This window comes from Carettochelys insculpta, chromosome 28, assembly GCF_033958435.1.
Source record: "Carettochelys insculpta isolate YL-2023 chromosome 28, ASM3395843v1, whole genome shotgun sequence".
NCBI lineage: Eukaryota > Metazoa > Chordata > Testudines > Carettochelyidae > Carettochelys > Carettochelys insculpta.
Genome location: NC_134164.1, coordinates 2,073,455 through 2,097,090, shown reverse-complemented (window position 1 = coordinate 2,097,090; position 23,636 = coordinate 2,073,455). Strand labels below are relative to the sequence as shown.

Below are 23,636 nucleotides of genomic sequence, written 5' to 3'. Positions count from 1 at the left end.
GCAGCCCCAGCTGATTTCCAGAGGTGCAGGACAGCCACCAGCTATTGTCCCAGCCTTGTCTCCTATCGTGCCTCCATGCCCATCTTCCCCATCCCATCCCTGTTCGATTCCCACCTGCTCTGCCCTGCCCCCACACCCTGCAGTGACTCCCCTTTCTCTGTCTCCGTGCTCTGACCCCCACCTCCAGCCTGACCCTTCCCAGCCCTGGGGTGGCCATGCCAGCCCTCCCAGGACAGGCTGTCTGGGAGTCTCCAGGAATTGAAGATGAATCATTAAGTCACCATTGTGTCATGTGATGAAATCTCCAGGAATTCATCCCACCAAAGTTGGCAACTCTGCCCTGCCTGCTTCATTCTACTCCAGCTGCACTTCCCCAGCCTCCAGAGTGCACCCAGGGGCCCCCCGCTTAGTCCCAAAGCAGCCCTGTGCTGAGCCACGCCTGCTAGGGAGTGGTGAGAACCGCTGGGCTGCATGGTAATCTCCTCGGGGTGCAAGGGGAGCCCTGTCACTTTGGGGAGGTTTATGCACTGAGCTCTAGGTGTAAGGCTGACAGACCCTGGCCAGGTGCGATAGAACCTGGGACCTTAGGGCTAAAGCCCTGAGCCTCTGCAGCGTGAGCTAAGTCAGCTGCCTATCAGCCAAGCCAACACAGCAGACTTCCCTCTCCCTTGTCAGTGGTTTGAGCACCTCAGGTTACACCAGGAAAGGCCTGATGGGGCTTTCCCTGCATCTCTCTGCCCCTCAGGCCCTGGGCACCCCCACTTCTCCTACTACCCCCTCTTGCCCAGAGGCTTTAGGGGCCTAGAGAGCGCATTGGAGAAAGCTTCTATTTTCAGTCCATTACGCCTCCATCCTGTGACTGTGGGGCAGGCTGGGACCTGTCTTCCCTACCACAGTCTGTGGGCCTGGGGGGAGTGGGCCTGGGGGGGGTGCAAGGGGAAGGGAGGAGGTCTGTAAAATCCTTCGCCTGCTTCCTGTCTGAAGGTAGATCAAAGCCCAGGCTCCCGCTGGAATTAAAGTCAAATCTCAGCAATGCACTGAGCTCTCAGGCCACCTGGGGAGCCTGTTCCCAGGACCTGGGGAGGTTCGCGAGGCAGAACTGGGATGCTACGTGGATGTGGCCAGCAACCCAACCTGCACCTGCTGACTCCACACATCTGGGGCAGGCTGGCAAACAGCTCTCCCCTCCAGGGGCTGCGCTGGTCTGGATCACCTCTTCTTGTCCATGGGATGTGCAGGGCAGCATCTGTCTGCCTCACTGCCTGTCTCTGGCTGCGCTGTGGGGCAGAGGGGCTGACAGGGGCAGGACACACAGTTGCTAGGGCACAGAGCCCACAGGCATGAGACAGCAGAGGTGGAGTGTGGGCCTGGGACAGGGAGTGGAGAGCTCTGCCAGGCTGAGCACTGAGAACAAGATGCAAGTGGCAGCGCTGATTCAGGTCTTGGAGGAAGCACTGAGTTAGAATCAAAGCTGAGAACAACTTGACTGGCTGGGGGTGTGAGTGGCTGTGCAGTTGGGCTTTAAAATGAGCCCCAAATGGGGCTTGCACCAAGGACCCCCTCTTTCAGGTGCAGCACAAGGCAGCACAGATGATACAGGAGGGGGTACCAAGTTAGCACTGACCTTAGGGTGCATTAGACTGCAGGTCACGGTGCACAGGCACTGCTTGGTCTAGTGCAGAATGGAAACCTACAGTGCTGCTCAGAGGGCAGCTGTCCGGATGCAGGTGCTTTCTGGTGAGATGTAAAGTCCTGCCTACCTGCACTCCTGGATGACCTCATGGCTTTCTCCCCAGGAGGATGGGTGGTAGCCCAGGTGGTGTTACTTACATTCCAGCTTAGAGAACGCTCTTCTGGTCCCCAGCTGCAGCTGACTTTCCCAACAGGCTGGAAAAACACAGCTTTTTTTTTTTTTTCTTGCCCGTTTGCAGCCTGATCCAACTCCCACAGAAGTCTGTGGGAATCTTCCCCTTGATGTCATGGGAGCTGGGTCCACCCATTGAGGGAAGAAGCAGGATCAGGGACAGAAGGTCCTATCTTGTTCTGTCAAAGTCAATGACAAATCCCCCACTTTGATTTGAGTGGGCTCAGGATTGGGCCCTTAGGGTTAAACTCTTGAGGGGAGGGATTGTCTTTTTGTTCTCTGTTTGTACAGTGCCTGGTGCAGAGGTATCCTAGTATGGGACAGGTGCTAGTAAGTGTTACTGCAATACAAATAGTATAATAATAAATAACATCTGGGATTGAGTTTGAGTATTATTGATGGGAAAGTTAACATTATTAACCTCTAATAATCAGTATTTCATTTGTGCAGTGCCCAAAGGCATGCCAGCTGCGTCTAACAGATTGTATTTTGATCTCATATTCAGGCAGGGGGTTAGGTAGCACCTTTAGGCAATTGCACAACCTTGTGGGCTCTGTGAATTGTCAGAACAACCAAATAGGCCCTTACTGTTATAAAAAGAAAGGAAGCATGAATGGATGGAAGACATTTTTTCCTATGTTTTCAAATTCTGGCCAGACCCTCAGGTTGGCAATCACACTGTCCTGTAGGACAGAGCGAGAACTGCAAGAATCCTGAGAACTATATTGCAAATTCTGAAGTATTTGATGCCCCCTGGAGTTTCAGAATGACCTTTTCAGCCAGCTTCAGCAGACAGTTTTCAAGAGCTGGCCCCAGTCCTTCTCGATTCCACACAAGGGATGATGGTAAATCAAATCTAGCTGTTGCATGTAAACAGGTGCATCTGCCTGGTCCTGTCACGTTGGGAGATGCTGAATACTTTGCATTTGTGAAAATCTGGCGCTTATTTAAATGCCTAAACAGGAGTTGAACTCTTTTAAAAACCTGTTCCAGTCCTGCATGCTGAATATTTGACAATCTCTTGATCATGTGACCTCAAGAACAGAGCCAGGAATGAGACAAAGGATTCTAAAAACCAGAGATCTATCATTTACATTGCCTGTTCCCTTAACTTCCTTTTCCTTTTCTGCTTGTTCTTTGATTGTTAACTTCTGCTAGCAAGGACACCTCTCGAGTGTTTATGCAAGCCTGCAGTGGGTGGTACTGTTCATACTACTGTAATCTGTATGTAATGTTACTAATGGGAATGAATTTATTACATATTAAGAAGTAACTTCCCTTATCACAAAAGATCCCACAGCACTGTTTGTACTGGAATGCCGGGGCTGGCCTGAAAGGCAACCACCTTTAGGGCAGAACGGGGCAGCCGATTGCATTACTTCCCACATAACAGGGCCAGTCAATTGGGTGTTTGCAAGACTGCAGAGGTGCTGAGCACCCACAAACCCCATTCGCCCTTGGGAGCACTGGGTGCTAAGCACCTCTGACAATTCCCAGCTGGGCACCAGCACCCAGGACTAACTGGGAACAATTATGCATATATACAGAAGTAAAGACCCAGCAATGAAATGCAGCCACCTCTGAGGTGGAACAGCTGTCACTGTTACTAACCTTCCAGAATTCTCAGCCCAGCTGATCCTGAAAAACCAATAGGAGAGTGAGGTGGCCCGTCTGGCTTTTTTATTGGCTATTGTACACATCAATCATATTCTCAAGCGCCCAATCGAGAAGCTCATCTCAAAAAATCCCGCCTATTTTAAGTCCCCTTCTCCCCCTCCATACAGTTGTCAATCAATTACCTGTGGGCGAAAGTCTGAGTCTGTTCTCTATTGGTAAGTAGCGCAGTCAATCATAAATAGAGCCTTCTATTGGTTTTCCAGATCCGTCCGTCACTCTCAAATCAGTCTCTCATTGGTGCCGCTAGCCCTCTATCACGGGGTCCGATTGATTGGTGCAGACGTCAATCAGGCAACAGTGGCGCTGGATTGGGCAAATCAAGTATGACTGTTCTCCCATTGGCCAGAAGAAGCGCGGTTCGGGTGGGGATTGGCCATGCAGGAGCAAAGGGGGCGGGGCGTTCAGGGCGGTGCCCGGGAGGCCGAGGAGGAGGAAGATGGCGCCGTGAGGGGGTCGGGGCCGCCGCCGCCTCCGCTCCAGCCGGGTCTGTGCGCGACGCTCCCCACAGCCCGGGACGGGGGGCGGGGCGGGCAGCGCAGCGCACGGGAGGCTCCGCCCCGGGGACAGCCAACGGAGCCAGGGGGAGGGGCCGGGCCTGGACCCGAGGACGGGGGCGGGGGAGCCGTGGCCCCGGCCCTGTTGGAACGGGGACCCGGAAGGGGGCGTGGGGCTCCGGGCGGGCGGCGCTTCCGGGGCCCGGGAGGAGGCGGGACGGGCGGCGTTAACCCGCCTCCCCGGAGACTCGCAGCTGTGACTGCGCCGGAACCGCCGGGCCGGGGCGGGGGGGGGCGTTGCGTGGTGCCCCCGGTGCTTTGGGCAGGGCTGGGGGCGGGCTTGCCGGGGGCCCCGGTGCTTTGGGCTGGACTCGGGGGTACTGGGGTGGATGGAGGAAGGCGGTTTGCATGGTCCCGGTGCATGGGGGTGAGCAGGAGAAGGGAGGTTTGCAGGGCCCGCCGGTGCACTGGGAACACTGGGATTGGGCAGTGCATTGGGATAGGGACTTTGGTGCTGGAAGGTGCGAAGATTTCTATGGTCACCTCGGGGAAGGGGATGAGCAGGGCGCATGGGGCGGCTTCCAGGTGATCTGTTTCTCTACAGTACATGGGGTGACCTTGATGGGGTTTGCAGGGATTCGTGGTCCCTGGGTGCATGGAGCTGGGGAACATAACCTGCATGGGATGCTCTGGCAGCCATAAGGTGCAGCAGGACTGATGAAACCTCTGTAGGGCCTGACCCCCCCGCTGCTCATTTTCTTATACTGGTGCAGTCCAAAGGGCTCCATGTAATCTGTGGTATTTGCTGTCAAACAGTTAAAATATGCACACCTTCCATATGTCACCTACTGCCTGTTATAAGGAATCTGTGAAGTACAGATTTGGAGACCAGAGTCTGGGCCCAAGTGGTTCATAACAATATCTTGGGGTTAGGACTATGGAAAGTCTAACTGTGTGTGTGTGTGTGTGTGTGTGTGTGTGTGAGAGAGAGAGAGAGAGAACTCTTGGCATTCTGATGGTTTTTAAACCTCGTTGTGATATTTTTAATCAGTGTAAAAAAAAAAAACAAAACATTTCTTCACTTAGGGCAGTAGTTTACAGTTATTGACCTGGGAGCCAGTCATTTGTATAACATGACATATGTATATTGTCACAACACTAGTAGCCACCAGTACTTTGTTCATATTACTAGTCCCATTGTTACACTCAGTACGAAGCTGTAAGGATGGGGGATGCTACTAAAAAGTCTATTGAGGAAAAATACAAATAGTAGGCCGATGTATATCGCAGTAAAAGTCTTGTGTTGTCTCAGTGCAGCCTGATGTGCTGGTTGCAAATTGGGATATAGTGAAATCTTTCTTCTTGGAGTGAGAAGACAGTGTTACAAGAGCCAAAGTTTCTTCATCGGTTCTAAAGTTTTGGTGCTAGAGAGTCACTCCCACAAAAGCTCATCACCAAATAAATCGTTTTGTTAGTCTTCAAAGTGCTACAGTTCTGAGGTTTTCTTTTGTTGGTGTACAGACTAACAGGGCTACCTCTCTGTTACTATATCTTAGAAACAGTTTGCCTTAGTGATAAACACTTAAGACTATTAAAGGTGGACTAATAAGTTGAAATTGACATCAATTTTTTGCAAGCACCAACCCTTTAAATTCTGGGGAGGGGGATATTTATGTGTAAAATATTTTCAGTTTATGAACATTTGTAAGGCTTTTTATAAATAAGTTGCACTAAATAATATCTAGGCATAAGAAATAAGGAACACGTTTTACAGGGAGGGTAATTAACCACTTGAATGACTTATCTATGAATGCATTTGAGTCTCCATCACTTCAGATTTCTAATGAATCAGGGTTGGATTTTTGCTCTCAAGTATATGTTGTTGCTCAAGCAGAAATTATGGCTTGATGCCCAACCACTTGGTGAAATTCTGTGGCTTGTATCAGACTGAATGATTGCAGTGGTCTCTTCAGACCTTAAATTCATAACATTTGTTTCTCCTTTGCCAGCTGCCTGTACCTCAGTGGTTCCTTACTGTTGGAAGCTACCCTACCCCTGTCAAGAATCTGAGTGTCTTGTGTACCCCCAAGTTGCACCTCACTTAAAAGCTACTTGTTTACAAAATCAGACCTAAGAATACAAGTGTCTCCACTCACTTGTACTGAAAAATTGCTGAGTTTCTCATTTTTGCCATATAATTATAAAATAAATCAATTTGAATATAAAATGGTACTTGTATTTCAGTGTATAGTTTACAAAGCAATATAAAAGAAATTTTAGTTTACACTGCCTTTGCTAGTGCTTTTCATGAAGCTGGTTGTAAAGGTAGGCAAATATGTAGATGACGCAAATATCTCTGCATACTCCTAGGGGTGTGTGTACCTCCGATTGAGAACCACTGCTCTATAGGGTAACAATGAAACCAGCAAAACACAAAGGGCTGGTCAATCCACAGAGTAAATATGCTGGAAGAACTTTTCGGCTGGGCCTGCAGTTCAAATGCTGCATCAGCACAACTGCAGAGCTGTAGTGCTCCAGTGTAAATGCATGATATGGCAACATGTGTTTTTCCTGTGGTTGTAGGTAATCCAGGCAGATTGACCGGAGAATTCTTCCATTGATGTACCACTGTCTGTGCTGGGGGTCAAGTCAGTTTACTGCATCTTTGAGGGGCGTAAATTTTTCATCACAGGCTAATCATAAATGGTTCTTTTACAAACCCTTTTTTCTCCATTAGCCATAAATTTTGGACCTGATATTTGGAATTCTATTAAAAGTAGAACCAGAGCTCTGCTCAGCTACCAGAAGCATCTTGATAAACTATGTGCAGCTCCAAGCATCGTGTTGACATTTAAAGAAAAAAAAAAAACTGTGAAGAATGCGAGTTGAGAAATAAAATGAATTTCTCTCTCAGCTGACTTGTGGTTTTAATAATTATTTTTAAGTTTCCTGAATCTGCTGCTTGACTGCAGTAAACATATTTATAATCCTCTGCAAAAGAGGAAGCTGCTGTCTCCATCTTACTCTGTTTTTAGGCCCTGTCCCTGCTATGAACAGAGCCATGTTAACTACAGCTGTGATTTGATGAGGTCTGCTGTTGCCAGATGTATAGATGGATGTTCCTTTGTTTTTTATTTCCAGTGTAGTTTCTTTCACACATGAGCTCCAGCCATGCAGTGGGATCCATATGGATGGGAAGGAGGTTAGGTCAGTGGCTCGGGCGGGGAGAATCAAGAAACATGAGTTTAAGTACGTGTTCCACTACAGACTTCCTTGAAACCTTGGGCAAGTCATTTAGCCTCTCTGTGCTGCTGTTCCCCATTTATAAAATAGGGCCTATATTTTTCTACCTGATGGGTGTTTTGAAGATAAATACATGAAAGATTGTGAGTCACTTGGATCCTACAGTACCATAGATAGACCTTTTACACCTGCACAGTCTTTGTATGTATATATGAGACTGTCTGTGCAGACCAGATTGCCAAACTGGAAACATATTCTGCTGCTTGCCAGGCTAAGTATGTATAGGTGCCTGATGTAAGTATTTGCATGGGCTCTTTGTACTGAGAAGGAAGTTGTAGCTATAAGCTGTCTGTCTATGGTGGCTGTGAAATCTCCATTACTGGAGATATTTAAGAGCAGGTTAGACAAACACCTGCAGGGATGGTCTAGCTGGTGCTTGGTCTGGCTGTGAGGGCAGGGGACTGGCCTCAGACTTCTTGAGGTCCCTTCCAGTTCTAGTGTTCTGTGCTTCTATAAAGGAAAAGTCCCTGATGGCAGAGCCTCAATGAAAGGGGCCAATTATCATTAGGGGAAAAATAAAACAAACCACTCTTCCCTTTATATCTTTTGTAGACTGTTGAAGATAATGGCAGAGTTTCAAAAAATTAAGTCTTGTGACAAGTGAAGGAGTCGCCTCTCAGAAAACCTACCAATCGTGCTGGTGTGACTGTTCCAGCTGGCTTCTAACAGGCGTTACTACCGGCTGGAAATGGGTTCTCATTGGCTGGCGCGATTGGTAAGTTTTCTTGTTCTTGTTCTATTGCTCAGTTGCGTCGATTGCAGGCCGGCGGAGCTTTTAAATGCCTTATAAGCTAATGAAGGTTTCTGAGAGCGGCTTAGCCTGCGTGCATAAAGTCTCAGCATTTCGACGGTTAGCTAGTGCGCACATATCCCTGTTGGGATATGTTGGGGTGGGAACAAGTCCTAAGTATATTTGCTCAAATAACTCGATAAAAGGAACAACTCTTCAGCCAGCAGCCTTCAAGGTGTGTCTGTTTCAAGGGTGTAGGAGGACTTCATGTGCCTGGTTCTGACTGGACTTACCTCTTGATACACTCTTTGCACACAAGCATGCCCATGGCAAGCAGAGAGTCAAAGCACAGTGGGAATGGAGTGGACAGGGAGAGTGTCCCTTTATGAGTGACCCCCCAACTTTGACATGCTCTAGGGATGTTCTTTTCCATTTGGTGCTTGACTGTAGTTGTGGGTTTTCAGAAGGGCAAAGTGACTGAACTGTTCTTAGTGGATAAATAGTGGCTCACAGCAAACTGCTGTTCACTGGTGACAAATGCTGATAGTTTACCAAGGAGAAACTTCTCCTGCCTCTCAGAAAGGTCTCAAGTATCAGAGGGGTAGGCTTGTTAGTCTGGATCTGCAAAAGCAACGAGGGGTCCTGTGGCACCTTATAGACTAACAGAAATGTATGAGCATGAGCTTTTGTGTGCAGAGACCCACTTCGTCAGATGCAGGTCTCTGCCCACGAAAGTTTATGCTCGTACATTTCTGTTAGGCTATAAGGTGCCACAGGACCCCTCGTTGCTTTTTCAGAAAGGTCTGTAGCCCAGCAGACCACAGGCTTGGAAACATTTGCTGCAGTAAATGCTGGTTCTGTCCCCAGCTCTGAACTGGATGGAGACATGAGCTCCTGGCAGTTGTGCTGAAGTAGCCCATTGGTCTTAGTATCAGAGGGGTAGCTGTGTTAATCTGTATCCGCAAAAACATTGAGAAGTCCCGTGGCACCATATAGATTAACAGGTCTATTGGAGCAAAAGCCTTTGTGGGCAAAGACCTACTTCATATGCATCTGACAAAGTGGGTCTTTGCCCATGAAAGCTTATGCTCCAATAGATCTGTTAGTCTGTATGGTGCCACAGGACTTCTTGTTGGTTTTCCATTGCTCTTAGCACTCTGTAAAGGTCTCTGTATGCTGCTGCCTTTAAAATGTCTGTCACTGGGGGACATGTCTGGGTGTCAGATTAACACTGGGTTCAAACAGCAAATGGCGAGAGATGACTTTTTTCTCCACATTTAACCTCCTAATTGATTTATAAAGGTTAACAACCCCCCTTCCCTCTAATGAGCTTCGGTTTTTGGCCTGGCTTAATGTCATTCATGTACCATCCCAGAAGTTAATCGGTAGCAGAGCCTGCTTCTGCTGAAGGGGGGAGTGCTGGCATTGAGGTTGGGCAGCAGTTCAAGCCCTGGTTTTCTGGGAAGAATGTGCCCTTTTATCAAAGGCCAGCTAGCTGAGCACAAGCAGCTGAGGCTGTGGTCTGGGAGTGAACAAGCAACTCTGGCTTGAAGGGAACGGATGCACTTTTATAAGACCTGGTGCAAATAATTTCCATCTTATGATGTGCCAGGCCGGGGGATCTCTGTGAGGATTTATGCACTTGGCCGTAGTTTCGGGAGAAGCCTGGAGCCTCCCCTTAGTCAGTGTTGAGCTGTCTGCTCTTGGGAAGTGGAGCCTGCTAGCTCAGTTTCCTTGCTACTCAGTTTGGGGCAAGGCTTAGCCTTGCCCAGAGAGTATTTTTGTGTCTGCCCCCACCAGCAATCATTTTGAAGACTGGTCAGTAATGGCAGGGCAGCCAGAACGGCAAACAGGAAAATGAGAGCAAAGGATATTGAAATTACTAAGTGTTCTGGTTTTAATTGCATATGAAATACATAAATAGCTTTCCCCTAGCCCTGAGCTGTGTTAGGATCTGATGACTGGGTCCTGTGTCAAGTGTAGACACGCTGATTCCTAGAGTTCTCTCTAAACTGACGTAACACACTGTGCTGCTTAATGGGATTAATTCCCTAGGACTTTCCATTGGTCTCCCTGTAATAAATATCAGTAGATGTGGTAATATAGGTACTGTTTGCTATTTTTGTTGTGGTAGCCTGTAGGAGCCCTGGGCACTGACCAGGGCCCTATGGCGTGAGTGCTGTACAAACACGGAACAAAACAAGGATCCCATCCCAAACAGCTTGTGGTCTGAAGATAAGAAATGAGACAACGAGTGGACACGGGCAGACGGGGGAGCATAAGGAAACAATAAGACAGCACTAGACAGTGTGATGGGTGGGGGCCTTTGCACACCAGCTGCCTAACCCTGGTCAAGGTTTTTAGAGGCATCATGGCACAGGAGGGTTTGAAGGAGGTCAGTGAAGTTACTGAGGCCTCCTCCTTCTGTGTGTGAGCGGCAGCGTGGAAGGGACCGTCGAGCCCTGGTCAAGAGCAATCTGGCTTGTGAGAGTCCCCAGAGATGTAGTGTGAGCTACTTGTACCTGATAGCATATGACCTGAGTGTTCACGCTCCTGGCATGTCAGTACTGTGTTCCTTTCACAGGCTGAGCTGTGTGCCATGTGTCTCTTATGTCAGACAGCGCCTGCCGTTCTGTTTCTCTCCCATTGGCGTCTTCCCTCGCGCTTTCACTTAGGGTGCTGTTCTTGGGTGATGTGGCTGTTGGTGTGACCGTTGCAGCTCAGCGCCTGTGCAGAGTGCATGGGTATTGTATGTCTCCCCGGGGCTGGAAACCAAAGCTGGACAGCTGGGCGGAGTACGAGCTGCCTACCCATTCTGTGCTCGTTCCGTGCTCGGCTGTGGGAACTTGTCCCCCTCATTGTTAGTGGGCTGCTTTTGCTCAGAGCAGCAAAGCGAAGAAAGCTGGAACTGTGCACTTCCCCTCCCTATTTGCTAAGACTCGACTTCTCTCTGTCAGGAGGGGATTGCTTGTCGTGGACGGCACCATGCGCCTTCTGCTCACGGGGAGGCTGTCTCTTCTCCAGGAGAGAGAGGTGGTTCAGACTCATCTATTACTGTGCTCATGTGGATTAGGCAGTTGTTGGTTTTAGATGCGTTAGCTAGTCCAGGTAAATCTTAGGCCCTCCCTGTGTTCATTTCAACACTTGTGAAACTACAGTCTCCGTTGTCCACACTGGGCTCTTACCAGGTGGTGCAAAGCCAAACTTCCTCTTCCCATGCAGATGCAGCCTTTGGTGGGGCTAGTGTATGGACAGTGTTTCTGAGAGCGCCTGCCAGACCTCTAGGCTGAGGATCACCCCTCCTTTGGTCTCTCTGAGCTGGGAGAGCGGCTGTGAACAGCCATGTTCCTCCAAAGGCCGTAACCCCCCATGTCAGATCCAGGCTTAGAAAAGCTCCCACTGGCCCAGCATCTAGGTAAACGTTAGCAAGCTATTGAGTCACTTCATGCACGTTAGGTAGGAAGACGAGGGAATCTGCCACAGGAAATACCATGGACAATATCTTCTACTCTAGGACAAAAGACACTGCAAGTTCTAAGCATTTAGGAGGGGCTTACCCCAACTTCATTACACGTAAGCCCATAAAAAGCAATCTTCCCAGCTGTGCTGATTGCTGTAGCAACCTTCCTCGTTCACTTGTGTCTCACTGGAGCCCGCTTAGGGCTGAGAAGTTGCCTGCTCCTTCAGAGGGGTGTTTAATGGGGAAGCACAGGCCTTGCCATGAAATGCAAAGAGGATTAACCTTTTCCCTGCGGATGACCACCGGAACCTTCCAGCGATCGCTGCACATGTCATAATTTGATGCCGCGTAACAGGACTGTGGTCAGAGCATGGTTGCTACTGTGATCTCTGCTTCCATCAGCTAAATGTGTCAGGCGAGCTCTTCTCTCACCCCGTCTCCGGCTAATGTACTAGCATCCTTGAGAATCTGGCATTTTGGGGCTAAGCGGCTGAGGCCTTTCTTTGCACCATCAAGTTCTAACCTTCCCCCTTGCCCTGTGGGATGGAAATATGAGCTTTCTGGGTGTGCCCTCCCTTCTAGCAATAGCTGGGCCTTTGCTGATCCTCAGGAAGACCTGCTGCTCCTCTTGCTTTTTGAAAGTTGCTTTGTGAGTCCCAGATGCAGAATCCACATGAAGGAATCCCTGTTTATCCCTTACTGGCCCACCAGACCCCCAGCTCCTTTGTCCTTCCACCTCCAACTTCTGCCTCCCCATGGAATCAGAAGTGGAGCCCATCACAAGAGTACAAGCATTCCCAGCATCTGGAGATGGGGAGTTGCTGGCCCTCTCCTGCAAGTGACCTGGAACAGGACCACGTTCCCAGTAAGCTGGTCACACCAGTCCCTTGGTTATCATAGAGCTACTCACACTCCCTTATAGCTTTCACCTGGACCAGCTTCCAGTTTGTGAGACACCTTTGCACTGCCTGCTCCGTACCCTGGCAGAGCACAGCCAGTGGTGTCACATTCAGGCAGGTCCTGGCCATCAGGAACTGAGACAAACTTCTCCCCAAACAAACTGCTGCCTTCTACAGACAAGCAGCTTTCCTGATCGCTCTCATTTACCGTGCTTCCATCCCCTGCTGTAAGTGCAGACTGCTCAGGAAAACTTCCAGGGGGAGCCCCTTCCTCAGGAGTTGCCTCAAGCAACAGCTGACCTCCATCTGGCTTCACAGGACCCTGCTCCCTTGAGCCACAACCAGTTTCTTCTGGGCTTCACCTGCACTCAGATCCCGCTCTGGGATCGTACCACCTTTTGAGCCACCCGAGGCTCAGGCAAAGAACGAGCTTCCCCAGAAGGAGAAGCACCTTCCTTGCACCAGGACCAGTGTCCTTACCCGGGATGCCACTGCCCATCCTAGACATAACCTCTGTTCCAGTCACCATGGCTGGATTCAGAATCACACCTGGAATGCTCTTTCATGGTTCCTTCTCTAGCCACCCGAGGCTGGGGGAGTCTTCCTCAGACAATGGACTAGCTTCCTCATTGGTACTTTTCTCAAACGCAGGCTCTGCTCTCTCCCCAGGCCTGCTGCTGTTCAGCCCATCAGAGAGACTCTCCTCTGTCTCTCAGACACACCCAGAAGGTGAAGCAGCTTCTCTCAGAGACAACTTGCCATTTTCAGTGGACAAGCTGCTTCCCTGCACAGTCACACAGGCACCTTCCTCGGCCCAGGCCTGGAAAACTTTTTGCAGGCTTGTCCTGGCCACTATTAGACAATGGGCTGGAATTCCTCCTCCCCTCCTTGAGCTGTGGCAGGCCACTTGGTTCAGAGCTCCATGCACTCCAGGGTTTTCTGCCCTGATTTGGGCTCACCCCTGCAGGAGTTTCCTTAACCCTTAGCTCTGCCACTGCACATTCATGCTGCCATTCTCTTCCTCCCAGTTGTTCCCATCTTTAATCTCAATTCAGTTTCCAGGCGCTGCTGCTTCACAGCAGAGTTGCTGAGGGGGGCTGCAGACTCACAGGCCGATGCCGCTGCACCCCACGATTCCTGGAAGAATCCCTTCAGTGTATCAGACTCCCTGCGGGTCACATGTTCCCGGGGGTTAGGTCGTAGGCCCTCCGCCCTCTGGGACTGATTCCAAGGGACTCCTAGGAGTAACTCCTCCTTGGGTGTGACACCCCCTCTCGAGGACCACAACCACACTCTCTTGGGTTCAGCCACAGGCCCTCCACCTTGGGGACCCGCACCTCACTGCCCTTCATTACACCTGGGTCTCGCTGGCCCCCCTTCTTCCTCCTGTGCCCCAGTCACTTACTGCCGGATGCTCCATCCACAGGGTGCAGTACATCCCACACCTGCCACCAGTATCGTGGCATTCGGGGTCCCCAAGCTCTGCACCCCATCCGCAGGCAGGAATGACTCTCACTCAGCAGGAGAACAGTGTGTTTATTAGCCAATAGGGGGACAGCCTCGTACAGAAGTGTCAGTAGAGCAATCAGAGATAGCCAGTCCAATCTGTGTTGGGGAGAGGAGGCCCTGAGGGGCCCCCAGGACCAGGGCCTTGCCCCCTCCTTTGTCTGTCTCTCTCTCCCAGCTCAGACCAACTACTTTCCAACTCCTAGTTCCAATTCAGACCTCTCAGGCTCCATGTCCTCCTTTGTCTGCAGTCCAGAGGTGCCATCTGGTTGCCTGGGTTATCCTCAGCAGGAGCCCCCCACCCTCTGTGAGCCCCACACGTTTCCCCCACTACATCGCACACTGCGCCACTGAAAACAGCTGTGTAGACTGGAGGCTAAAGCCTGGGCAGTGGGGTAGGCTTCAGAGCCTGAGTTCCAGTCCAAGCTGAAATGTCTACACGGCTATCTACAGATCCAGGCTCTGGACCCCTGGTTGTGACTCCTTTTTGCTGCAACCTGCTGCATGACAACTCTCTGTGCCTCTCTCTCCCCTGCCATCCTTCCTCTGTCCCAGCTCTGTGTACTGTAAGCTCCTCAGGGTGGGGACTGTCTGCCTCTTCCTTTGTGTTTTTACAGGGCCTAGCACAGAAACCCTGCCTTGAAGTTGGGCCACTGCTAGGCATGTCTAAGCCACACAGATAATTGAGGGATCTAGCCCTTTCCTTCTGTCTTCTGACCTTGTGCATCTGTTTGCTGCCCACGGTAACGTAATGGTCCCAGCTACAGTCAGCAAAGGTTGAAATAACAAAATCCCCCTTTGCATTAGGGCTCACGCTGCCAGTAACGGAACCGTTCGTGGGTCAGGCGGGCGAGGGTCGTTCAGAGGACTGGAACGTTGCATGCCGGGGTGATGAGAGGATGCAGAAAGGAGAGAACCGTTCTCCTTCTTGTCAGCATCAGCCTTATTCCTCCCTCTGTGCGTTTCCTTCCTGCAGATCAAAAGGACAGTATGGCCGCCACTGCAGCAGTCAGTCCTAGTGAATACCTGCAGCCTGCTGCCTCCACAGCACAGGTGAGAACTCCTGCACACACACTAGACACCGCTCACAATTGTGTTACGTGCTCGTGACACCATTAGCGGTTGTTCTCCTGTGCCCTTGGGGGATCAGCATCTCCTGCAGGGCTTCTCCCCTGACTCCGTAGAGGTGGTGCCTAGTTCTGCCACTGACTGACTTTGTGGCCTTGGAGAAGTCTCTCCTCGGTGTCTCATTTTTCCCAGCTGGTTAATGGGTCAATAACACTGGCCTATGAGACGTGAGGGTACGTTAGGAAAATGCTTGAGGCCGTAGGCAGTGCTGATGTGTAAGGAGGGCCCTGGCAGCTGTACAGAAACCGTGGATGCTAGCTTCGTGTTTACGGCACCTCTGAAACCGATCTCCAGTGCCACCTGAACCAGCTCAACTCATCCCCATTTCTCATCCCTGCCTCTTCCTCTAGGACTCTCAGCCATCTCCACTAGCCCTGCTTGCCGCGACATGTAGCAAAATTGGTCCTCCCGCGGTGGAAGCTGCGGTCACTCCTCCCGCCCCGCCGCAGCCCACACCTCGAAAACTTGTCCCCATCAAGCCCGCGCCAGTCCCGCTGGGTTCCGGTAAGAACAGCTTTGGGATCTTGTCCTCGAAAGGGAACGTCATCCAGATCCAGGGCTCTCAGCTTGGGACATCCTACCCTGGGGGCCAGCTGGTGTTTGCCATTCAGAATCCCACCGTGATCAACAAAGGGGCTCGCTCATCTACGAACATCCAGTACCAGACTGTCCCACAGATTCAGACAACAGGGGGCCAGACCATACAGGTGCAGCAGAACCTAGCCAACCAGATTCAGCTTATTCCTGGCACCAGCCAAGCCATAATTAGCCCCTCCTCCTCCGCGCACAAGCCGGTACCGATCAAGCCAGCTCCTGCGCACAAAACCGGGGCGTCGTCCGTGCAGAGTGCAAGCAGTGTTGTCAAGCTGGCCGGTGGCAGCAACGTGACGCTCACCCTGCCTGTGAATAACCTGGTGAATGCCGCTGACCCTGGCGCTGCGGCTCAGATTGTAGCCGAGAGCCCCTCCAAGCCCTGTAAAAAGACTAGAAAGAAAGCTCTGTCACCAGCCCAGACGACAGCCATGGCTGTGGCTGAGCAAGTTGAAACGGTGCTGATAGAGACGACGGCAGATAACATCATCCAGGCAGGAAATAACTTGCTGATAGTGCAGAGCCCTGGCTCTGGCCAGCCCGCCGTGGTGCAGCAAGTCCAAGTGGTCCAACCCAAGCAAGAGCAGCAGGTGGTACAGATTCCCCAGCAGGCCCTGAGAGTGGTCCAGGCGGCCTCTGCCACCCTCCCTACTGTCCCCCAGAAGTCCTCGCAGAACTTCCAGATCCAGGCAGCTGAGCCAACGCCTACGCAGGTACCACCTCCTTAACCCTTTCTTGGGGGTGCCCCTGTGTCTTGGAGATCCACCAAGGATCTGACTTAGCCAGGAGGGGAGCAGGAGAGGCAGACGACAACCTGGGGATCAATGTTCACTCTAATTTTTTCTGTCCATGTGCACAATACATTTTATGGGCACCAAGGCATGTGTGGATGGGCACCACCATGAGAAACACAGGCTGCCGGCTCCGGGCGCTCTCTTAATCAGCTGGGAGGCATTTGAACCTCCCTTGAGTGGCTGCCCAAGCACTCAGCTTGCAGGGAGCCCAGCTGGCGGCACTGCAGAAAACAGGAATCTCTTTCCTGGTGGGGTTTGCCTTTAGAAACACCTGGGCAGCTTCTCCTTTCAGGCTGCGTATTGCAAGCCTAATTTCTGTGTTAGGCAAGTGTGCTTGTGGGATGGAGCTGGAAGGCTTATTCTGGGCCATCCTTAGGATTTCTGGGGCCCTACGCAGTGTGCCTAGAAGACCCCCATCCCCTCGTTGCTGAAACACAGAGGTCTGTTTGCAGCAGATGCTGCAGCCACCCAATTTTTTCCACCCTTGCACAGAATAAATTCTGTTCTGTGTACCGAGGCATGTGCAAATGTACACCACCCACAGAAACACGTGCTGCCCCCTCTGGGTGCTTTACTGATCAGCTGGATGGCATCTGAATGTCTCCTGGGCAGCGCCCAAGCGGCACTCAGCCTGCGGAAAACACTGCTCGCAGCCTGCGGGGCGGGAGGAGAAGATAAGGCAGCAGACAATACTAAGATGCCTGGCTCCTCTCGCGCCTCTCAGCGGGGAGAGTCACAGTTCCCCCCAGACATGCCCTTGTCCTTCCCTTGGGTGCATTTGGTTCTGTGAATACAGCCTCAGTCTAAGCAGACTGTAGTGTACTCTGGGTAGGTGGGAGCCACCCCCTTCTTACCTGCCTTCCTGGAGGTGCCCCAGTTTTCATGTGCCCTGTGCAGCTGCATATGCCTCTGGATGGTGCTGGGTTTGTCTGTCTGGGCTGAGGTCCCTGGTGAGTTTCCAGCAGCCCCCTTCCTGTGTGGTGGAAGCCCTTCTGGTGATGGATCCTTGCTGGACTTGCCTTAGTTTTACATGGCCTACGCGGACGCTGGATTGTTTGTGATTAGGAGGAGGGAGCCAGGGTGGCCCCACTGCTGGGAGTGCAAAGAACTCCCCTAGCAGACTGGCTGTCGTGTATGTTAGTTGCATTTAATTCCTCCCTCTGTTGGGTTTCCTGGACCCAAAGCCAACGATTCCAGTCCTGTGGGTCACACGGGGTCATATTTGCGCTTTGCCGAAGCTACAGCTGGTTTGATTCCTTTCTTGTTTCCTTCTTCCTTCAGGTCTACTTCAAAACTCCTTCTGGGGAGCTGCAGACGGTGTTACTTCAGGAAGCCCCAGCTGTGACCGTGGCCCCTTCTGCCACCTCATGCAGCAGCCCTGTGTCCCGCAGCCCTCAAGCAGGAGGCAGCTGCAAAAAGCCAGCCCCCCGCAAAGAGCGCACCCTGCCAAAGATCGCCCCTGCCGGGGGCATCATCAGCTTGAACGCGGCTCAGCTGGCAGCTGCGGCCCAGGCAATGCAGACCATCAACATCAACGGGGTGCAGGTGCAAGGCGTCCCTGTCACCATCACCAACACAGGAGGTGGGCTGTGCCCTGTTATCCACTGGTACTTGGGAGGTGGGACTCTCTGAGCTCCCCAGGCCGTAGCGTTCTAGCAGGCAGCGTCACTCGAAGTTGGACCCTTTCTCTTAAGCCACGCCCAGGTGCCCATGACGGAGTGTTGCAGGGTGTTAGTTGTCCTGTGGTTGTGTGGCCCCTTGTATCCCAACAGCATCTCTCTGCACCCCACGGGAGACGGCTCCAGGTGCTTCCTGGCACAGCTGGGCTGAGGCCCAGCCTCAGGGCTGCAGAGTTAATTAATGCAGCGCCTAATAGTCTGCCTGTCTGAGGGTTAAGACTTGCTCTCTTCAGTTCTGAACCAGTCTCCAAAGCGTCCTGGTAGACGTGGGTACCAGTGCGTGTTGAGCTCCCCCACTTACCCGACCGCTCCGAGACCAGAGGCGCTGCCTTCGAGAGCTGGGAGTCCTGCTTGGGCCTAGGCCTCGTCTCCACTGTCTGGGAGTCGAAGGACCTACCAGCTGTCCATTTATCGCATCCGCTCAGCTGCGCTAAGTCGACCTCTGAGTACTCGCCCATTGACTTGATGGGAGAGCATCAGCCGCCGACCTCGCTGCATAGAAGATGCTGCGGCAAGTCAGTCTAAGTCCATCGACTTCAGCCACGCTATTCATGTTGCTGGAGTTTCATATCTTAGCTCGATGTGGGGAGGGTGTAGTGAAAACCAGACACAGTCTGTCCCTCTCAGGTGGCAGGAGAGGGTCCCAGACCATCGCTCCAGGTGATCCTTTTGCCTGTCAGCTCTCTCTGCTCAGCAGCAACTGCTTAAAACAAAGCCATTAGGGACTTGACCCACCCTGAGGTTTGGAATCCTGCTTTCCAAGCAGTGCAGTTGTGAAATCTAGCAGGTGACGAGTTAGCCCAGCCACAGCCACATGGGGGAGGATATTGCACAGGTGTTTCCAGCGCTCAGACCACAACAGATGCCCTCAGATTTTCCAAGTGCTGGTCCTGAGCTAGCAATCAGAAAGTGAGCCAATGAATTCTGAGTGACTGTGTCTGAGCCAGGACAACTCCCCTTGGAAGACACTCTTGGTAATCACAGTGCCCCTGCTGTGCAGCTCAGGGCAGAGCCCCGTGTCCCCTTCCTGTAGCACGTGGCTTTACCACCTTGTCAGAGTAAATATCAAACCCACCAGTGCCCCCTGCATTTGCCGAGGCTGGAGGTAATGGTGAGTCTTACCTGAGTCCCTGGACCGCTTTGGTAACAGAGAAGATACAGATACTTCAGTGTGTTCCACTGCGTCTGTTCCCAGGAGACATTACAGGCATAGACACTTTCTCACATAGCTGACTAAGGGGAGCCCCGTCCTATGGCATGCTCCCCCATGCCTCCATCTGTGCCCACCCAGCGTGGTAGATGGATGCGTTGCTTTCCGTGGCAGGGTTCTGCATTCCAGCGCGCAGGGGAGGGTTTTGCTGTGGGGAGCATGAGGAAAGGAAGTGGTGTCTGGGGAAAGGCCATCTGCTTTCTGATCCAGATGGATCTGTCCAGGAGGATCCTCCTCCACAGGAACTAGCAAGATTCCCAGCCAGGTTTTTGAGTTGGAAGCTGCTGTTGTTGGCTTGGCTAAAGCCAGGCAGTGTAAAATCGGAGCCAGTTGTGCAGTGAACTGCCACGATCAGTGGCTCACAGAATTCCTTATAAGATGAGCGCTTGGGCGGCCAACCAGGAGAGATTCAGGTGCCACCCAGCTGGTTAGCAGTGCGCCCGCAGCCGACAGCCTGTGTTTCTACTGCAGGTGCACAGCTGCTCATACCTCGGTGCACAGAACAAAATGGCTGGATGGACCTTTGGTCTGACCTAGTATGGCCGTTCTTATGTTATGTTCTTATTCTGCCCATGGATGGAAAAAAAATTGTTGGGAATCCTGGTGGTTTATGTACAGATCTCACCTGAAACCAGCAACCACTGGCAGGTGTTCGCCCGTCTGCATCATCCACCATGGTGCTGCGGTTTCACAATAAATGACCAGCTCCCAGACCAGGGTAGGTGGTCAAGGAGGCCTCGTCCTGAAATGATAATGGAACCTTCCACTGCTAGGTTTGCAAGTTCAGATCCAGCCCCAGCTGGCTGTTCCACACGTGAGATGAGTTGATGAGTGTCTCGGCCCAGTTTCCACAGAGAAGTCTCCCCAGTTGGCACTTACTGGCCACTTGGTTGGTGGGGCCTGTGGTGAAGCCATGGACTGTGGTGGCCAAGCTTCCCTCTCCACTACAGAGAAAGGACCCCTCCAGAGCAGTGTCGAAGCAAAAGCCCTGTTAATGCTGCATCCGCTCAGCAGATTCCTGGCTTCTTTCGGCAGCACTGAAAGATGTCGGCTCTGTCCTCCAACAGCTCCGGGAGGATCAGTTCCACTGAATTGACCTCAGTTTTCTTCTTTCCAGCCCCCAGTGTGGCGAGGCTCCTGCGTCCCTGAAGCCAGAGCTTGGTGCTGGCCCCACAGGGTCCCGGGTAAGTCCCGTTTTTTTTGTTAATATATTGCACGTTTTTTCAAAGTTTCTTTTTCGTTTCCTGTTCCAATCGTTCCCCGCCTCGAAGGGTTAAACTGAAAACTTTGAAAAACCGCACAGTATATTCAGAAAAAAGGGACTTACCTCCTGCTTGAAGGGCCAGCACCATGGGGTGCGGGGGGCTGTTGTGACCCTGCATGCTGGGGTGGTACCGAGGAGACAGGAAGAGAAATCCGGGGGAGCCAAGCAGGGACTGGCCATGTTACTGGAGCCGGGTCCTTTCCCAGGGCCCCGCTTTAAGGGTTTGAGCCCATAGTGCTTAGACAGATGGACCGTTGCCGACATGGGCGAAGAGCTGTGTACTGCACCAGCAGCCGGGGGCCTGCAGCCCCCGCATGGAGCTGGGGGCACCCGAGGGGGATGCCAAACACCAGCCTCAAGTCTCTTCTTCCCCTGCTTCTCCCCTGCAGGCCAGCAGCAGCTGACAGTGCAAAACGTGTCTGGCAACAACCTGACCATCAGTGGCCTCAGCCCAACCCAGATCCAGCTGCAGATGGAGCAGGCGCTGTCCGGGGAGATCCACCCTGGGGAGAAGAGGCGGCGCATGGCCTGTACCTGCCCCAACTGCAAGGACGGGGAGAAACGGTGAGCAGGTGGAGGGGGTCAGGGCGGGCCGCCCCCCGCCCCGCCCCGGCAGCCGGGTGACAGTCTCGGTGTCCCTGCAGGTCCGGGGATCAGGGCAAGAAGAAGCACATCTGCCACATCCCGGAGTGCGGCAAGACCTTCCGCAAGACCTCGCTGCTGCGGGCCCACGTGCGCCTGCACACGGGCGAGCGCCCCTTCGTCTGCAACTGGGTCTTCTGCGGGAAGAGGTTCACGCGCAGCGACGAGCTGCAGCGCCACGCCCGCACGCACACAGGTCTGTCGCTCAGCGCCCTCCTGCCGGGCGGTCTGGCGTGTGGGCAGGAGAGTCCTGCGGTGGCTCGTGTGACCCTCGCACCCCTCCCCTGCTTCCCCCGGCATGCTGCTGCCTTGTCCGCCACGTGCTTTGCTGAACCGGGGGCAGCCAGAGCGTGTGGGGACTCTGCTGCCTTCCCGTCGCCCCAGCTGCAGCCTGGCACAGCTCAGTCCTCTCCCTGCAGGGGGAAGGCCGGGTGGCTCACTCTGCATGCAGGGGGCTAGGCGGGAAGGGGACCTTGCCTCACTGCATTGCACCTCCCTGACGTGCAGGGCCCGAGTCCAGAGCTGGAGAGGTCGAGGCTGCGGGGCCCGTGAGCTGCACTGGTCTGCGGCACGTTGACTCTTGCTCTTGTTTCCTGGCAGGTGACAAACGTTTTGAGTGTGCGCAGTGCCAAAAGCGCTTCATGAGAAGCGACCATCTGACGAAGCACTATAAAACCCACCTGGTCACCAAGAACTTGTAGGATTAGCTGCAGCCAGATGGGGCCACTCGCTGGCCCTCTGGTGCTGGCTGAGCCCGCGCAGTCCTGGACAGTCCCTGCAAGGGCAGGGCTTAGTGGCCAGCCTGGCACTCCGCAGCCCTAGTCGCACTCCTGGCTTCGATGCCCTCCCAGAGGTGCCCCGTGCAGGGAGAGTCGTCGTTGCTGATCTTCCTTCCTGGGAAGCCACCCACCTTCCAGCGCAGTCCTTGGGAACCCAGCTCCTCCCTGCGCAGAGCGCGTCCGAGCCGGGCGCCAATCGCCGGGAGGGAGGAGGAGCCTTTCTTTCCAAAGGAACATGCTGCCGTGTGGGCAAGCGGCAGGCCCTCCTCGCTGCGCTGCGGGCTTGGGGGCCGGAACGACTAGAGCCACGCCGGCCTCGTGCAGATGGCGTGAGGATGCCAGCAAAACTTTCTCGTGGTGCCCCCCCGCCCGCCCACACCCCGCGCTTATGAAGCTTCGATGCAGCAGGGGGCAGTGCTCTACAGCCAGCCGCCCTGTGCTGTGCAGCACATTCCTACTTTGTATTTAAAATCTATAAATAGCTATAAATATCTCTAGAGAAACTCCTCTGGAAGGTCCTTTTTTCTATGGAAACTGTTGCCTTACGCCCCCAGCGCCCAAGTACGAACACTGTGTCTTGTGAGTGCTTTTTTTATTTAATTCCCCCGGTCATCGCTCTTCCCTCCCCACCCCTTGCCCTCTCCAGACAGTTCTTTTCCAATAACGAACGGAAGAGGTTTGTTTTTTTCCCTTCTCTGATTTATTTCTCCTTTCCAAGTGATATGGCGTTTCCTTCTGAATCTTGGATCCTTAAATCCTCTTCTGCCCGTCATGCTGACCCAACCCTGGCCCGCCACTGTGTATAGTGTATATTGTATCATAGACTATATTGCTTTCGTGTTTACTACATGTTTCAAAAACATATGGCTTGTTATTTTTGAGCTTTTAAATTAAAAAAAAAAAATCCACTTTATTTTTAGTTGTAACAGCCTGAGGTATGTTTTATGAATTAAGTGACAGATCTGTTATTCTTTATTAACTATGTAACTGGCTGGCATGGAGTCAGCCAAGAGTTTTTTCTTGCTAAATAAATTGAGTCGCCAGAGGCAAACCCAGTGTGGGAAGGAGAGGAGCCTTTATCTCGTAAGCGTGATGCCTGCTCAGAGAGCAGCAGCTGGCGGAAGCGGCGACAGTGGTACGTCCCTTGTTTGTATTACAGTAGCAGCTGGAGAGCTCAGCCAAGCCCATGGGGTCACCTGTGCTGTCTGTCTCTGCCCCAGAGAGTTGACAGTCACTTAGACAAGGCAAAGAATGGGAGGGCAAGGACTGGCCCACAGAGGGGAAGTGTCTTGTTGGAGAAGGATATGGAACCCAGGTGTCCGGGTTCCCAGGCCAATGCCCCATGTGCTGGCCCACATGGTTAGCTGTGTTAGAGCCCCCTTGATGCTAGCTGCGGTGTGGCTGAATAAGAGACAGTCCCAGCTGCAAAGAGCTTTGCCACTGGCTGCTTCTCTTTAATCCTCCCCCGGTTTGCCCCAGAAGGGCTCTTCTCAGTGCAGGCAGGCCAGCCCTCAGAACCCCATGCGCGAGCTCTTCCCTGGATGGGTCACGACAAGCGCTACCCTGTGACCTGCCCGTCCTTGCAAAACAAGCTGCTGGTTCCCCATGAGTGTCCG

The 23,636-nt window shown here is 52.6% G+C and overlaps 1 protein-coding gene across 2 annotated transcripts; it reads left to right on the top strand.

Annotated features, from left to right (window-relative positions):
• Positions 1 to 3,962: 3,962 nt before the first annotated feature.
• Positions 3,963 to 23,090, top strand: SP2 (Sp2 transcription factor). 2 transcript variants are annotated; one of them, XM_074978879.1, is made up of 8 exons: positions 3,974 to 4,025; positions 7,891 to 8,053; positions 14,910 to 14,986; positions 15,412 to 16,365; positions 17,728 to 18,028; positions 20,989 to 21,163; positions 21,244 to 21,437; positions 21,842 to 23,090. In XM_074978879.1, the coding sequence occupies exons 3-8, from the start codon at positions 14,924 to 14,926 to the stop codon at positions 21,940 to 21,942; spliced, it is 1,788 nt and encodes a 595-aa protein (XP_074834980.1). In that variant the 5' UTR covers positions 3,974 to 4,025; positions 7,891 to 8,053; positions 14,910 to 14,923; the 3' UTR covers positions 21,943 to 23,090. The 2 variants fall into 2 exon arrangements, with proteins under 2 accessions (XP_074834979.1, XP_074834980.1); XM_074978878.1 differs by lacking the exon at positions 7,891 to 8,053 and having other exon boundaries at positions 3,963 to 4,025.
• The last annotated feature ends 546 nt before the right edge of the window (positions 23,091 to 23,636 follow it).